Source organism: Corvus hawaiiensis, chromosome 3 (genome assembly GCF_020740725.1).
Source record: "Corvus hawaiiensis isolate bCorHaw1 chromosome 3, bCorHaw1.pri.cur, whole genome shotgun sequence".
Lineage (NCBI taxonomy): Eukaryota > Metazoa > Chordata > Aves > Passeriformes > Corvidae > Corvus > Corvus hawaiiensis.
Window position 1 is genome coordinate 40028525 of NC_063215.1, and position 17953 is coordinate 40046477.

Here is a 17953-nt window from a genome sequence, read left to right on the forward strand (position 1 = left end):
TACTGGTATCAGATATACTAACAATTAGAGTTAATTAGTCTTTTATTGGAAAAATGCTTGATACTATTATTGCAGGAGAGCCACGTCTTGCCAAGAGACACATGTAACTAATCCAAATCATAAAAATTGACAGGTTAAAGTATCAAATTACCCTGGGTAAAAAACACTGATGTTTGTTATAGATGTGAGCAACTTTATTGTCCTCAAGACAAGCAGCGGGGCCACCCAGCTAAATAAAGCTGTACAGGTACATGCACTGACAGGATCTGAACTCAAGAAATACAATATTTGAGCCCAATTCGTATTGCACACAAGTTTTATATTTGGTTGCCTTTGCTACTCTGACTTAGAATTATAAATTAGCTTGATATTAAGCAAAATTTTCCAAAGAGCATATACCTTCAAAGAGAGATCTTTTCCTAATGGAAAATCTCTTCTTAATGAAGAAAAATAGAAGGAAAAGAGTGTTAAACACTGAACAGACACTCTCCTTTTTGTTGGTGTGTTGTGTTTATTAGGGAGACTCTATGAAGTCAGAAACAGTCATTAATGGAAAAATATACAAAAATACTTTCTCTAGAGCCACCAGGCACACATTGCTGATACGTCTGAGAGCAAGAAATGAAACATGAGATTACCCCAGTTTCTGCCATGAACTATTAACTGGATACTATTCACTTTCAAATATAACATATATTTTTTATTAATATTACGGACAAGAGAACTCACTGTAACAGACAGCAGCAGCACAAAGATTAGGAAGTGCACAGGGATAAAAGCTTATCTAATTAAGGAGAAATGCGTTCCTAAAAATGTCTTATGCTATTGCTGCTGTTTTCACAATAATGCAATGTTATAGAAGAAATTAGACACACCATTCTGCTAAAGAGAGGTTTCTTTTTATGAAATTAAAGACAGGTCATGACGACTTAAATAGTGAACCTGCCCTTTTTTTTTTTGGTTCTCTTTGACACCACAACACTCTGTGAAGGATTAAAGCAGAAATCATATACATATTTTTCTTGTTTGGCTTTTAATAAGCTCCCTGAACACAGTTTTCTAATTCTTTGAAGGAAACTCCTACAAACTGTTTTACTCTCAATTTGGTTCCAGCCTAAAGTTTTTATAAAAGTAATATTTATAGTATCTCTAAGGCAAAAAACAACACAATTAAGTTATATACATATAACTCATTATAACCCTTCAAAAGATCCATTTTGACTTTGCAGGTATTAGTTTCAACGTGTTTTATTTCTTTTTAATCTAAAAAGTGTTAATCCACAATAAATTGTGTATGGCTGTTGTTTTTAAGAACTAAATTAGCATTGCAGACAGAGCCTGCACAGTATAAGGGAAGCCAGCATTCCAGCATTTAATGCTAAGAAATCAAGAAGCAATAATTAATTTTTACTCTATAGTTCAAGTAATAATAAGCAAGATATTAACTGAAAACCTACACTAAAACTATCTCCACAGTTTCCCAAGTGAAAACAGAGAGATTTTCTTACGGATTTAATACTGCTTAGTATATAGGAACTGTTGTTGGGGAGCCAATATTTTCACAATAACAGAGGAAGTTTGGGATGCATCAAAATTCAAAAGCTAATCTAGTTAACCAAACATTTTGCCCACATAATTTCCATTTTTTTTTTCAGCTTCAGTACCAGACATAGCTCTCTCCATATGGTTGTCTCACTTCTTAAATAAAAACCTCAAATTCAGTCCTCTACTTAAGGGTCCTTATTTTCAGAGAATAATATATACTTTGAACTGCAGATTTCTTGAACAACTTTCAACAGCATTTCACTATAGAAATAATAGATGTTTTACAGATACAGAAAGTAGATTAGGTAAATAGTTATTAACATGTTCTTCTCTTTTCTATGATTGGTTCTTCCATTAAATGATCCCTACTTACACTTTCTCTGTAACCTACTAACTCTCTTTTTTTCAATTCCTGAAGTTTTGTTTTCTGGATGGGTTTTGTTTTGCTTTTTCTTAAAAAGTTAACAGTCATATTTAATGGAAGGCATGTACAATTATGATCCTCCTCAGGAGGATTATATGTCACTTCTCCCATTTGTACTCAGAAATGAAACAATACTTAAATTTATTTTTAGTGGCCTAATTCTGAGAGGTTAACAGAAACCCTGGACAAAAACAAAAAAACCCACACCAAAACAAACAAACCAAAAAAACCTCTCAGAATTTCCAAGCAAGCAGCTTCTTTTTCATGTAGGAAAACTTTTTTATACTTAGAAACACAGCAAACTTAGAAAATGATAGCAAAGCCGTAAGATGCCTATTGCACCCTTCACAAAAGATTTCTGGGCAGGAAAGTTTGTTTCAGAAGCAAAACTTATGGTTTTGGGCAACAGACTTGACAAGATGAGATTCCATTTCTAAATACCAACTAAAGCTTCATTTAGAACAAACAGCAGACAGACTTTATGGCTAAGGAGTTAAGGGCCCAGCTGTTGAGCAACCGTAGCTAATTCAGTAGTGGCATCCCAGACCTGTAAACCAGACAGTTTTAGTGCTTCCCCTGTAACTGAAGGAGATATTACTAAAATTCTCTTAGATTTCATTGCTGGCTTTGTTTTCATTTCAAAATCTGTGCACAGCAGTGGATCTGACCAAAAACAACCATGCAGCAAATTTAGTTTAAGGAATTGGTATTCATCAAACCTCAAGCAAAATGCAAAACTAAGATTAATTCCTGGAGACAGCAGAAGCTGGGAAGAGGGACAGGCCAGAGGGCAGCGGAGAAGAAAGGCTGGAAAGGGAAAGAGCTTGACATTCAACTACATTATCCAACAACTCCACTTCTAGGATCTGGGCTCCTGATAGCCCATTTGTGTGTGCTATTTCACCTCTTTCAGCCCTTCTGAAGCAAAACAACTAGTTTATTGAAAACTCAATCTGTCAGTAGCTCTACAGTTAATTCATCTTAGAGATCACTCTGATAGCATTATCAATGAAAACTAGATGGTTTTGACTGCCTTCATTACTTATCAGTTCGACTTCTCATCACCCTACTTCTCTTATATCTTCATTTCACATTTGGGAGAGGATGCTGTATCACCAAAACTATGACTGCCTATAATCGTACTTAGCAAACTAATTCAGATACTTCCAGCAAAGCCACACTACCAAAAATCAATTGTATCTTAGGGCCAAAACACAATGCAGAAGAGACCTGAAACAGGTTTCATGAAGCATGAAGGCACCATTTTTTCCAGGAAAATCCTGACCACTGAGAACACTAGCCATTTTGTGTTGCTTCATTTGGAAACAACTTTTCAAAGAGGTCATGTTTAACGTAGCTCCTTTCCCTTTCTATTCTCTGTGCTTTCACATCCAAAAAGCCAAAGAACATGAACAAAGTAGGTCAAAGAAATCCAAACTACTTAGAGAGACTAATAAATTTGTGAAGATTATCCTCTCTATGAACACTAGACTGGTCTGAAAGAAAGATATATCAAGAAAATATATCTTTCTACCACACTTCTCTAACAAGAGGGGAAAAGTCAGAAGACCACAAGGTGAATGATGGCCAAAACATTCAACTTTCTACAAATTCCAAAGGGGGCTTGAAGCAGAAATCAAAGCTCTGCATTTCATGGTAGAAACACCTTCAGTAATTCTTGACCATCTAGCTAGAAGGTCTTACTTTCACCTTAAAGTTTCTACTTTATTTTCCGGAATGCTGCTAGAATCCTTTGCAAAGATACTTACCTTTTAATGCTACTTTTTAATCAAATAGTTTATATTCAGCTGCATGTGGTGTCTGGTATCAGATCCCACTGACCTTTATTTAAAAAGGAACAGAAAAGTTATTTAATATGTTAGGGAATAAAAAGGGAAGGAGATAGATGCTCTGCTGTTGAACTTCTACCGGCTTCTGAGAAAATGACAAGACTCAGTGACACAGAGATACCCTCATTCTCTGCTCAGGTTCAATTAGCTGAAACTAATTACATTCTCTTCCCTAGAGTAATTTTGGAGGCAAGTGGAAGAAAGGTAACTCTTCTTCAAAAAACGAAACATTCAGAGTCTTGATGATATAAATGCCATTGAAACTTGAAATTTTCCCCATCTCCACAAAGCAAAAAATTTTCAAGTTAATAATGCAGGAATGTCAGCATAGGTTACTCAAGTTGCAGGTCACCCACAGCTTCTGTGACAAGCTCCCTGAGCTGAACTCTACATACACTCAATTCACAATATGTGCAACTTGAACTTTTTAGAAGCATGGTAATATTTGTTTTAATGACAACTTATTCACATTCCAGTCTTAATTCATTGACCTCTACCAATAAATTCATGGCACATCAGCTCCTAAATGGAGTAACATTAAAAAAACAAAACACACAAGAAAGAAAACAAACAAACAAGCAAGCAAACAAAAAACCCACAACCACACTTACTTTACCACAAATATGCTGCACATAAGGCAAATTCAGTTTCTGGATCTGTTATCAAGTAATATCTTACAAAGTGAAGACATAAAAAGTTTGTCCCAAGAAGAAAAAAAAAAAAAGAGAGGGAAGGAACAGATGCAGCTTGCTCTTTGGCACAGTGTATAGCACTTGACAAAGTCTGGAAAGAAAAGCCTGTAGCTCCCTTTTTACCTCACCAAGACAAAATGTGCAAATAGCTATAATCCCCTCCGCATTTCGAGGCCAATAAAACAACTGTTAATGCATACAGTATTATAATACATTTAACAGTAAAATGTGCCCATTTGGCTTTCCCTACGAATTTGAATTTTTGGACTTGGTGCCCAGTCATCTATGTAATTTCTCAGTTCAGTAATATTAAGAGAAGATTCCTACCTTCTGAAATATCACTCTACTGCTCTGATTGAATAAATTTAATTCTCTCCCTCTCCACCCCCAACTAACATGAAACAGATGGAAAATACATTATACTAAAAGCTCTCATAGAATTATTTTCACCTTCAAATATCAATCACTGATTGCACTGTACTCCTTTACATGCATAACATATCAACTGAACTCCACTGTGAGAAAAAGTCCAAGTTAGACCTATTGGGAGTCCACTACAGTTGCTGAGAAGTCCATGGGCTTTTTGTGGCTGGCTTTTTTTTTGGTTGGTTGGATGTAGTTTTTTCAGACGGTTGGCTGCTGATTTTTTTTCCAGAACAGATGCAATACATGGTGTTAAAAGAACTGAATATGTCTAAGTACCTTTCTGGTACCACTGCTAGGTTCCCTTCAAGATAATCATTTAAAATACAGGACTTCCACACCTAAACCTAGTGCTACACACCAGGAGACCTAAGATCAACACTGAAGAAATAGTCTCCTTGTACATAAGCAAAACAATCTGCAACTGAAAGTTCAGAGGCTCACCTAGTTTTCTCATGTTTGTTTCACACAGCTTTAAGATCTTGCTTTAAATTGAATTTCTGAACTCTCCAAAATTTGGCTCTCTTATGTACATGTTAGACCACAGAGCTCACAAGGATTCTTTGGTACTCGTATAGTGAGAAGTAATCAGTGTACATCCAAAAGGGAAAAAAAAGAAGATAAACTCAGTTTGAAAGATCAAGCAATGAAGAGGGAACACATGGGACCTCATTTTCCAGGTTATGTGTTTCACCACTCACAACTGTTTTCTTCCTTATCCTTCCCAGCACTACAAGTTACTTACATTCATTAAAAAAAAAACCAACAAAAAACCCCTTCAGTACAGACTTGTGTATAAATCAAAATTCAATTGTTTTAGTATATGAGCTCAGTAAATTTCACAAACAGGAGAGGAGCTGTATGCAAAAGGAACACATTATTCAATCACAGACAGCCAATCAAGCTAGCGTAACACAAATGAAAATCCCTGCTGACTTACAGGCTGAAGAGCTATTTGGAACTACAATGTGGCCATCTACTCCTACCTTTGCTACAACACAGCTAGATAAGGTATTATTCTGTATCTTTAAAAGACCATGCTATTGTGTTAAGTTAATTCAGCAGAGCTTTAGCAAGTGCGAGAGAAGAATCACAGACTTCTGCCCATCCTAACAGAGCACAATGCTTTCTGCCCTGAGTAGTCCCAAAGAAGTCACGCAGCATGCCAGGTACAAAGTATCTGCAGAAGTGAGCCCTCAGACAGGGCTATAAAAGCTCTGGGTTAAGAAGCACACACCAACTTGCTTCTGCTTGATCTGTTACACAGCTTGACAGAAACAGATAGCCAGTTGCATTAGTGTCAATGTTCAGATAAGTTTCTCTCAATATCTGTCACAAAAAACAGACGCAGTATCAGTGTGCCAGCTGTATTATCGGTCACTACATAATTGATCATACTTGATAACATCCTCGAGCCCAGACAGGACACACAGACAGCAATTACAAGCATGTGCCACAGTCACCCAGATCATTCTGACTCAGAGCTGCCAACTCAGCACGCACTTGACGAGTGCCTGCCTACCACCTTTTCCCTCTCAAACACATTAGCTTGCCTCAATATGGGGCCAGAGTTTGTTTTGAAACTCTTAACAGGATCACTGAAAGAAAAGAGGAAAAATACCATAAATGATCCTCTGGACTGCTTCCAGAGTAGCGTGTTCTCCTAGCGATTGCTTTGGAAGCAAGCCAGAAATGGGAAGTGTTCTTGCAAATGAGCACGCCACCAGGCTCAAGTACAAGTTATCATTTAATTCTTTTGTCAACATCAGCGTGGTTAGAAATTAAGAAGCCTGTTTAATAAACAGGTTACTTGAATTCCAGTTACCAAACATCACTTTCTTTTCTATCCATCCCCGCCATGCTCACTCAGCTCACGTCCCCCACCCCCTTCCTAACATACACTGGGGATATTTTGGATATTTTCTCTCCCTTATTGAAAGTCAAATAAAATTAGAATATTAATTACATCAATGATAACTAGCAAGTTAACTTAAAGGAAAAAAAAATCAGTCACTCAGAAAAAAAAAATTCTAAAACCTCAACACAGACTTCTGTGGGATGCAGCACTTAACATTTTTAACAGACCTCTAATACAATCTACTGAACGGTTTTGTCGGGGAAGTTTTTCACATTACAATCACTCCTAATGAGATCACCCTCTGCAGTGTATAAGACTTCATCCCTTCCCAACAGACACAATGAAAGATTTGTGTGGAGTTGCAAAGGCCTCAGATCAACTCCACTCATTTCACCTTCCACTGAATTTCCTCATAAAAACTCATCAAAAGCAGAACTGGTTTTTTTAATGAGGACAAGCAATTAATAAAGAGACTCGTCTACTTTGTTTTAGGGTGTCCCTAATCCTCTACAGATTTTGAAGTCCTCACACAGGCACCTCAGACTCAGTGAGTGCTGCAAACTTTGTTTTTGAGATTGTATGTTTCTCCTCTTCATAGATTTGTAGGGTATTTTTTTCCAGTTTTTCACTTACAATATTTCTCACCAACAAATGTCTACCTATCTTGCAATAAACATATGGTGATATATAACTCCTTGTGTTATCTTGTGATAAAAATAATAGTCCTTGTATTAAATGTGCATGAAAATAGCTGTTTTCAAACAAACTACAGGTTCTCTTATTTTTACTGGAAGCAAAGACAATAAAATATTCTTTCTCATGCTAAGCAGAAATGTCTTATACCTGTAGCCCCAGTGACAGCAATGCTAAGGGTAAGTAGAATTCTAAGAACATGGTTAACTGCATTAGTCTGAATCAGGAAGTACAACTCAATAGTCTCTGATCTGCCACTATTTTAAAACAATCACAATGATCCCACTGCAAGCGAAAAGCCTAGTTAGTTTTGTGCAAAAAAATTATAGAAGGAAACCATACTTTATTCTTAAAATTGGATATTCTGTTTGAAATATCTATCTTGTGTTAGAATTTTCACACACTTGACACAAATCTCTAGATCGGTTTTGATTTTGTGTGTATTCTTCTCATTACTAACCAACCACACCCCATTCTGTTTACTACATCCATTTTAATTTCCTTAGAATTCTGTCAGAGATCATGTGAAAGAACAAACGGTTCACCTAATCATACCTGTCATTATTGATACAATATTCTGTGATAGGTAGGACTTACTCAGCCTTACCAAGAGCTCCAAGAAACGACACCTTAACCAGTTCATAATGTTAGTCCTGAACCTATCTTTTTACTTCTCACAACTTCAACTTTTTTTCTTTAAATTTGAAAGTGCATTATGCAACCACTGATTTTCATAATCGGACAGAATGATTTAGATTAACCAGTGTAAACTTTACAGATTGAGGATCTGAAAACTTTAAAAGCAGACTGATGATGCATTTCTCTTGGAAAAAAAAAAAAGGCAAATAAAAGAAAAAAAAAAAAGAAAATCTGGTAGAACATGACCTGTAATTTACAGCAAGTTGTGTGTTTACTTACGTTCACATGTGTCTCCTTTCTGCTGGTATCCTGCTTTGCAGATACATTTTCCAATAGGCACTAACCATTCTCCCTCTGCACTACAGTGCATCTTCGGCGAGTTCTCCGCCTCCTCCTCCGCACTGCTGACACAAGTTCCTCGCACTTCAACTAAAGAGGAAAACTCTGAGCCAGTCACTGTGTCAGGAAAAATAGCTAAGTTCTCAATGATGGACCAGCACTTCTTGTAGTAGACTTTGACAGAGACCAAAGCAATGCAGGCCCCTACGTCCTGAAATGCAAGATAGAATCCTTTTTTGGACAAAGGTCCAATTTCTCTCACCTCTGTGTTAAGTTTCATTTTTCTCTCCCCAAGATCACCCTGGGTAAAACTTTCATCTGCTGCAATAGTGTCTATTTTTACATATTGGTTTTCTCGGATATTCCTGCCAGTGTCGTAGTCTGTTTCATAATAATACAAGTTAAAAGTTTCTTTACAAGTCCCCAGAACTCCAGGAAGACTGTTACAATCCCTCAGAGTGAATTTCAGTTCTACAAAAATCCTTTGTGCATTGCTTTTTGCAATCCAGTTAGTCCGAAGCCAGTTGTTTTGGTTTGATTCCATCACCTGGCATACCTGGTATGTTCGTATAGGAGTGTAGTTTTCATCCAGTCCACTAATTTCTTCCCACTAAAATGATAACAAACAGTTAGTAATAAACAAGAAGTATGTCACCAGATGTAACTACTGTGTATTTTAAAAAGCTTCACACAACTCATGTCTCCCTTCTTTTTAACAGTAAGTTATTGTTAAAAATACTTTTAAGCACCTAAAGGAAGAAAATATATATTAATGCAGGAGTAGGCTCTCTCTCCCTTCATGTCTTTCCCACATACAACTTCAAAAATCATTGTCATATCATGGGCACATTTGCAAAAGGGCAGCTTCAGAAAAGGCTGTTTAGCATACCAGGTTCTGATTTCACCCTGAGCTCACACACGTTTCTTTAAGGTCGCAATGGTTTTGAGTAAGCAAAGACCAAAAGGAGGGAGGCAGTTTCTCTTCCAAAGAAACCTAACATCAGTGAAGTCTTAGAAACTGGAATTGCTTAGCATTAGAGTACATAAAACTTGTGCATGTAAAACTTCTGATGAAACTTGCAGTTGTACAGAAAGCATGGAATCAAGGTCCCGAAACTCATCAGTCAGATGATTCCCACCCCTATGTGATCAAAGTGGCATAAAGAGAGAGCAAGAGAAAATGGACAGCATTAAAAATCTGAAAGCAAGAAAACATTTTGGTTGCCTCCATTTTGTTCAGTCCACCTTCTGTTATATCTACAACCTGAAAGGTAAGCGGCAGCTCCTCCTCACCTCACCTTTTATCCAGTGGCTGCACCCATGTTAGAAGGGGCAAACTTCATTTAGCTGGGAGTTCAAATAAACCATGAGACTACACACAGAATTAAAAACAACCCATATGACTGAAAGTTCACTGGTTCAAAGCCTGAGTTTTGTGGATGTTCCCTCTTTAGGTTACCAACTGTGTAATGAGCTGGTAAGCCTTTAACAATCCCAGAGTCTTTAACAGCCTTTGGTAGTGTGGGAATTTGCATCTCCAGCAATGGCAAACCTTTCACTGGAATCAACCAGGCAGATCTGCCCAGGTGTAACCAAAGCAATCCTTATTTCTCACCTTTTTTCACATTTCTTGTAGCATTTCAGTGCCTGAAGAAACTGCAGCTGTAATAAATTTGAGGAGGGGGGCTGAGCTATTGTCACCCCAGGATACGGGCAACCATGACTTCCCTGGATGGCACTTAGCCCTCTGGCCCTGTGTCAATAATGCACTTAAGCTCATGCTTAAGATCAGTGACTGTACTTATGAGCTTAATGGTAAGCACATGCTTAAGTGCTGTGTGGGACTCGTATAGTCAGCACCTCTGCAGGATTGTGCACCCACTGACATTCCTCACACCGGCAACCAAACATGGAAGGCATTAGTTTCCCAGATCAGGAGCCACACAGTGTACATTACTCTGTAAGCCTATTTGACAGCAAATGAGACCATTTTAATGTTGTTGTCTGTTTCAGAAAAAAACAGATGTGGCTGAATTGGTGCTGGAAGTTATCGCCACAAAATATATCACAGCTGCAGATGCTGAAATGCGCAGAAGTTGTAAATATCAAAGCCCATTTCAAGGACCTACAGTTAATATAGATGAGATACATATATGGCATTATACATGCACATGGTATAAAGTGATTGAAATAGATTATTAAATGCTCATGGAGTTAACTGAAGTGATTGCATATGGAACTGTATTAACCTCTGAATAAAATAAAGTCTATCTTCATAACAGATTTATTAGAGCTGAATGAGTCATTTTTGTTCACCTCTATAAGAGCTATAACAAACAAGAAAAAAAAAGAAAAAAAGGGGCCCTGGACCGAGAGGGGTTTGGCTATACCACAATAATAAAAAAAAACATCTCCCCATTAAAAAAAAAATCCCATCAAGATGACAAAAAAGGCACAAAACCTAAAATTTTGGTGATTTTCATATTCTCCATTTCATATCAGGAAGTGCTATGTCCTTTGCAGTTTCTTTGAGATGGTTTGGGGGGCTTTTTGTTTTATTTTTTTATTTTGTGTAAGCATTCTTCCCTTAAGACACCAAGCCAGATTCTGCAATAAGATATTCAGTAAGACAATGCATTGTATCTTTGACATGGAAGTAACTCTCATGCACCACACAAGAGAATCAGTCTCCTTGAGTTTTGATGTGGACTGCTCCACCAAAAAAAAAAAATCACCATTCTCCCCCCAAAAAACCCAACAAACAAAAAAAAAAAAGCAACACACAAAATGAATTTTACAAAATTAACCTACACTTCATGATACAATACAAATGAGTTTTCTCAGAGTCAAAATCCCACTACATGAGACTAGCTAGCGTCAAAGACATTCTTATGTTACAGTCAAGGAAAATACTACAAAAAACTAAATTCACACAAGAAGCACTACTTTTTGTGATCCCTAGCATTAAGCACTGGAACTATTTTTTCATATTTTCCCAAAGCGAAAAAAATAAGGAAATATGATTCATGATGCAATTATGTAATCAGGGCACTCTGAAAGGGGAAAAAAAAAAATATCAGTACTTCAAGATGTTTTCACCTATGGCAGCTGAGGTCACCATTCATTGAAGTCTTCTTAGAGTGAGCAATTTCACAGAAAGAAAACTCCACTTTTCTTTGTCCTACTGCAAAATATGCCGATATACATGCAATTCTATTTGAATATGCCCTCTTCTATTGGTTTCAATTTATGGTATTTTAACTTCTTAGTTATCTTAACAGTGTTAAATGTAGCATTTGCAGTTGAATGAGGCATTTAACGAGTGTCTAACTGATATATTCTGTGCTGTGATGATGCATTAGTTTCCCTCAATATTTTCTGTCTATTCCCACAGTGTCTTTGTTGCATAGTAAATAATTCAGTAATTAAAACTAGAAAAACATTTATTTTCAAAATTACATTATTAAAATGGTACTTTTATGTTAATTTACAGGCAACTTTTTCTGAACATATTCACACATACAAATCTAGCCATTAGTTTTGATTCACTTTTGCTGATTGAAATCAGCTTCTACCCCTGAACTTGCCTTTTACTGTTTGCTGAATTTGACTCTACTTTCATCTTTCAGTACGCTGACATGTGTAACATGTGTTGACATGTCTTTCATTATCTACAGGTTAGCTCAATATAAGTGCCACCAAGCTAATCTTTCAAACACCTCTGGTAAAGGCTTCAATCAGTGCAAAATGCTAATGCTGGGGTTATTAGCCATCATACACATTGAGCCTGCATTACATTCTCTCTGAAGTCCTCAGATTAGTTTCCAGTTTATGCTTGCATTGATACTACAATCTTGCTTTTAAAGAAAGACACTTTCACATTCTCATTCTTCTTATTTAAAGGATTTGTTACACTTTTACATCCCTACTCACACTTCACGCTCTTCTGGCTCCAGATTTCTTAATGCACTGAAGATTAAGGGACTGATCCCCCAAGTTCTTGTTCATGCAAGGCGTCACAAAAGATTCAGCAAGACTGTTTCCATGAGCAAGAACTGTCCATATAATTTATGATTTGTCAGAATGAGTTCATGTAGGACTGAGTTAAGGTAAGACAGTATATCCATTATATCTTTCTGAAAATGTTCTTCCTCAAGGCTTGAGGAAGAAGAGGTTTTTCAACACTTCTAATTCAGACTGAAAGCAGCATTTATCAACTTTACAGATACAATAAATAAGACACTAACACTGATGTTTCTAAACATCTCATTTTTTATAATGATGTATTTTACAATGGTACATTTAATAGAGTGCCATGAGATTCATTTGTATGCAAGCTGGAGGTGGCCTTAACCACATAATTCATGCCTAGCTCCAGATATTGAGGTCCTCAAGACTTAGGGATGTTTCAAGTTTGGAATGTCATTTCAAACACATCTGCAATATAAATGTTTTTATTTTAGAGCACTTCAATCTGTGCTATTCAATTACAAAGAAAACATCGTAAACATATTTATGATCACCCATTCTACAGAAAATTAAAAACATATTTTTAGAAAGTTTCCACACAGAAGCAGATCTGTTGTTTCTAAAGGAAGAAAAAAGAAGTGATTTAAAATACTGTGTTACAAATATACAGTGTAATCCTTTGTACAGCACAAAGAAATACACTACAAAACATAAAGGTACCAAAAGTTTCCAAAAAGCCACTTGTTTTTAATTAGCTTGTACATTTGTACACTGTAACCTGAGGTTTAATTCTAAAAATGAAGCCATAAACACTTGGTATGATTACTGAGAGAAATATGAGAGGGAGCTAGTTTAAAGCAGGTCTTTCAACTGCTTCAGTAAAATAACTACTCATCCTTAGGAACTTAAGTTTTGCCTGTAGTACTTACCCCGTTGGGAGGAGAGGAAATCCATTCCAACTCTGTCTGTTGTGCTTTAGAGTCCAGCAATATTACTAAAAAAAAAAAAAAAAATTAAGAAAGAAATGAAATTCCACAGCTTATTAAATATAACAAGGGGTGGTGGGATATAAAACTAAGGAACAAATTAAGAATTTTAAAAAGTGATGGAATGAATATAATCTTTGTACAGACTAATATTTCTTCTTCATATTATTAAAAAAATTATCTGCAATCACAACTAGGCATTTATTTGTAAATAGACAATTAAATTATGTACCATTCACATACAAGCAGATATACATAAATCTTTATAATTTCATTGCTTAAAAAAAAGCGAGGGGTTTTTTAGTGCTCTGAAGTGCTACTAATCAGTCATTAAGATGAATGCTCCCTCCCTCTCCTTTTTCATAAGGACATTTTCCATATGCTGGTTATTACAATCAGCTTAAAGCACACAGACACACAAACATTTCAACACATTTCCAAACCGATTTAGACGGGACTGGTCTATACCTTGCCGAGAGTCGCACTGATAAGCAATGGTCTTTTTTGAGTGTCAAAGTGAAAAATACTTCCCTTTGGTGATAATGCAATAATTCTGCAAATAAATGACAACCACGAATACAGAAAAAAAAAAAGACTGCAATTACCTCACACGTCACATACACAAAATCAGACTAATTCACTTTATAGTAATAGCTTCCTAAAATCTTCATGTCATGGTGACATTTATATACAGAAATGTATCAGTTCTAGCAGCACCACAATTATTTTCAGCTAAATGTAACCCTACCTCCAAAAGTGGTTAATCACAGCCTAATAAATCAACTCTTTAGTAAAATTCCTAATTTTAACCTATTCCGTATATCTTTAGCTATAAAGCTATTTATAGCTTTACACATAGCATTTATGCACTAAGATATTTAGATGTGTGACTTAAGGGTGTAACTTGAAGCAACTTTTGTCAGGTCTATTGAAACAATTTTAATTCTGGCTTTGGTTCTTTCTCCAAGCAGAATTTAACACAAAATTTCAGTGAATTACTAAAAAGATAAGATGCCTAAAAAAGTTATTTCATACAGTAATACATGGAATGTTAGATGCACACAAAACGGTAGCTTCCAGGCCTGTATTTCAGTAATGAAGTGGAACTACTCATTAAGGAAGTTTGATAGTCTCCCTCTAGAAAGATTACCTGCTTATGTCATTAAGGTTGGATTCAAGGGGCTTTACTTTGTAACACTTTCTTTAGAAAAGCAGGTGGTATAAGTGGCTTGTTAAAAAAGAACACTTGTAATAGTATGAAAAAAAAGGTACCACCAAAAATTTAACCGTTTCAGCACCAGCACAATACACTATGGCTGCAATTCATTATACTTTTTATTTGGCAGTAATTCTCCATCACGTAGCAACGGGTGAGCACATCAGAGAAAGAAAAGACAACAAGCAAACAAAACAAACAAAAAGAAAACCCACAAAGAAACAGGAAAAAAAAAAACCCAACACACAAACCCCTGCTCTGCAAACACCCCTGGCAAAGAAATCCTGGCGTTCCTTCTGGCATCCAAAGTTACCGGGGAAGAGCTCTCCAAGCCAGCGGCTGCTGCCCTGCTCCCAGCCCGGGGAGCCCCGTGGCCGTCACGGCTCGTTCAGCAACGCGGGGAAGAGATGCGGGGGAACAGCGCCGCGCCCCGCGCACTCCGCCGGTAGCCGCGGGGGATCCGCAGCCTCCTGCGCTCGGAGAGCACTGGGACCCCAGCGCGGTCCCTCCGCGGGGGAGCTGCTCCGCGGCGCGGCGGAAAGCGAAAGGAGGCAGAGAGGTGGCGGGCGAAACGCGGGGGCGCGGCCGCGGAGAATGGGCTCCGCGGGGCTCCGCGCAGGCGGGGAGCAGCGGCCTCTCGCCTCCGCGGGGAGCCGCAGTCGCGCTCCGGGCGCTGCGCGGAGCTGCGCGCAGGCTGCCGAAGAGCGGGGCTTGGCTGCCGAGCGAAGCAGCGCGCAAGGCTGCCGAAGAGCGGGGCTTGGCTGCCCCCGCCACACCCCCGACAGCCGCGGTTTTGGGAGGAAGCGCCCGGGGCAGCGACCCCAGAACGGAGCCCCGAGCTCTCGCAGCCACGGAGCGAAGGGACAGCCCTCTCCCCGTGTCTGCGCTTGCCACGAGGGTCCCGGCCGCGGGCAGAGGGCTCCGCAGGTAACGCGGTCACTCCCTCGCTTAGAGAGACAGGCGGACCCTGCCCCGTTCCTCTCCAGCATCTCACCGTGGTTTCTACTGAGCTACAGAAGGGAAACTCGGAAAACTTTTCAGCCTCTTACACCTCCCATCCGCCTTCCGTACCCAGCGGGGAGGGGTAGGAAACCAAGCGGGGCTGATGCCGCCACCGGCCCTTCGGCGAGGCCCGCGGTGAACCTGCAAAGTTACTTCCTTTTTTTTTTTTTTTTTTTAACCCTCTCTTTGTTTCTCTGTTCCGCGGAGTTTTCTGTGCTTGCAGCAGGTAGCCGCTATCAATCCCTGTCTGCCGCTCGCCCCCTCCTGACCCTCCTTTGGCTAGGTGATTTTCCCCGAATATACAGACATTATACATGCACACTCCTAGGTATAGATGCATATATATAACCACCCACACACGTATAATACAGAAAAAACCGGGACAGGCTACTGCTGGGAAGCACCGGCATAGACCCGATCACGGAGCAATCCGTAGGGCAGAGCGGGGCAGGCAGTCCGCACCCTCCCCGCCTGCCTCCCTGTCCGTCTGCCCGGCATTTCCCCGCTCCGCACCCCACGGCTACGCGTTAGTGCTCCCCGTGTGAGGGAGTCTGCTTTACAGCCCCTCCAAATAAACTTTCGAAATGCTGCTACGGAAAGGCTCCCTCCTCTTTTCCTCTCTAACCTCGCCATCGACTTCGTCTTTTAATGGCAGAGGACATTTTAACTGAGGTATTTCTTTAAGCTCCAAATGATATTTTATTGCATGACAGAGGTTTGATGAAAAATACTGACGCATCCAGCTGAGGCGGGGGGGCGGGGGTTGGGGAACCCCAAACGTATACATATGCAGAGGTACCGAAAATGCCCTGACTCCCCCTTGCCTGTCATGTCGCGTGTGTCGTCCCCCCTCCCGCTCCCCCCGCGAAGATGGAGACGGACCTTCGCCTTCGGCTGTCAAGCGCGAGCAGGGCGCTCCTTTAAATCATTTCAGATTTTCTCAGCGTGAAAAAAGAGATTCCCAGATGGGCTTTGTGAATTGATTTTAAACACCTCCATCAGTCTCTGATACAAAACTGCCTGGATTGTCTCCGTGCGCGGCGGAAATAAATGTGCGGGGTTCGCCTTACACAGATACCAGTATTGGACTGATGGGAACCGGGAAGCCCCGTTGTGATACGGAGATAGTGTAAAACACCCATCCCTAAACCTCTCTCCAGCGATGCCGGGGGAGAGCACACGTTGCAGGCACACGACGCCAGGCCGTATGTCCCCTCTAAATACCTGTCCAGCCGACATGGCCGGGACACGCAAAACTGCGCCCCGATGCTCCTTCCCGCGGTCTGTGCCCGGCCCCACTGGGCCGGAGCGCTGCAGGCCCCCGGTGGGAGCGGCGGGGAGCGCCCCGCAGCCCCAGCCCCGCGCCGTGCCTTGCCTCCCACCAAACGTCCCGAGCCCTAAAAGTCAGCCCCCAGCCCCTGCCCAAGGGAGCAGCGAGGTAACCCGCCCTCCCTGCACCTCCTAGGGAGGATCAGGGCTGGCACAGGAGAGCGACGCTCCCCTGCACGGACCCCCGGGCCGGGGGCTCTCCCAGCCCCATTCCGACTCATCACGTGCAAATGCCTCACAAACCTCATTCCTGGGAGCAAAGGCAGTTGTCCCGGTCCCTCACACATACACACGCACAACCCCCAGTGAATGCCGTGCTTTTTCCTCCCTCCCACCTCAACTAAAAAGTCTTTTTATCCTTTTTTTTTTTCTTGAGAGGGGGGCTGACAAGCAGCTGGCACGGGCAGGAAGGTCCCCTGCTAAGCCACCACACAGACTTCGTGGGCAAAAGCAATAAATAAGCCCAAACTTTTGTTTTCTGCATCACCTTACCTTCTTTTGCAGCCTGTGCCTCCCCCGTGTGTGCAAAGCGGAACAGCCAGACGGAGCACAAAATAATCCAAGAAGGGAGCCTACTTTGGAAAGCCATGGTGCAGGAGCGGGGTGATTTTATATTTCTAGCGCTCTATTTCTAGACACTGCCACTGCCGCCGCTTGGTGGGTGCTAGAGGACGGTGGAGAATTTGCTGTGCTAGTCTGTGGGTCGGCGCTCCCTCCCTCCAGGCTGCCTTTCTCTTTCGCCTCCTTCTCCTCCACCTCCGCGCCGCTGCCCGGCTCCCGCACCGGGCCGGCCGCCCGCCAGCCCCGACTGCAGCCCGGCCGCCCGCGCCGCGCGCCGATAATATCAATGAGGGCGGGGGGGCGGGGCCGCAGCGGCGGGGCGGCCCGTCCCTCAACGTGACCGACAGCCACCGCCGACCAATCAGCAGCGGCAGTCGGTGGCTGGCGGGCCGAGCTGCCCCCTGAGTCGCCGCGGCACGGGGGGCGG

The 17953-nt window shown here is 40.7% G+C and overlaps 1 protein-coding gene across 5 annotated transcripts in view; it reads right to left on the reverse strand.

Annotated features, from left to right (window-relative positions):
• Nucleotides 1-17766, reverse strand: part of EPHA7 (EPH receptor A7) — a 171649-nt gene extending 153883 nt beyond the window's left edge. For all 5 annotated transcript variants that reach the window (XM_048296182.1, XM_048296185.1, XM_048296181.1 and 2 more), the window contains exons 1-3: nucleotides 17458-17766; nucleotides 13362-13426; nucleotides 8404-9073 (exon numbers count right to left, since the gene is read on the reverse strand). In XM_048296182.1, the coding sequence (XP_048152139.1) occupies nucleotides 8404-9073; nucleotides 13362-13426; nucleotides 17458-17554 (832 nt within the window). In that variant the 5' untranslated portion in view covers nucleotides 17555-17766. The remainder of the gene's footprint in view (nucleotides 1-8403; nucleotides 9074-13361; nucleotides 13427-17457) is intronic.
• Nucleotides 17767-17953: the final 187 nt, after the last annotated feature.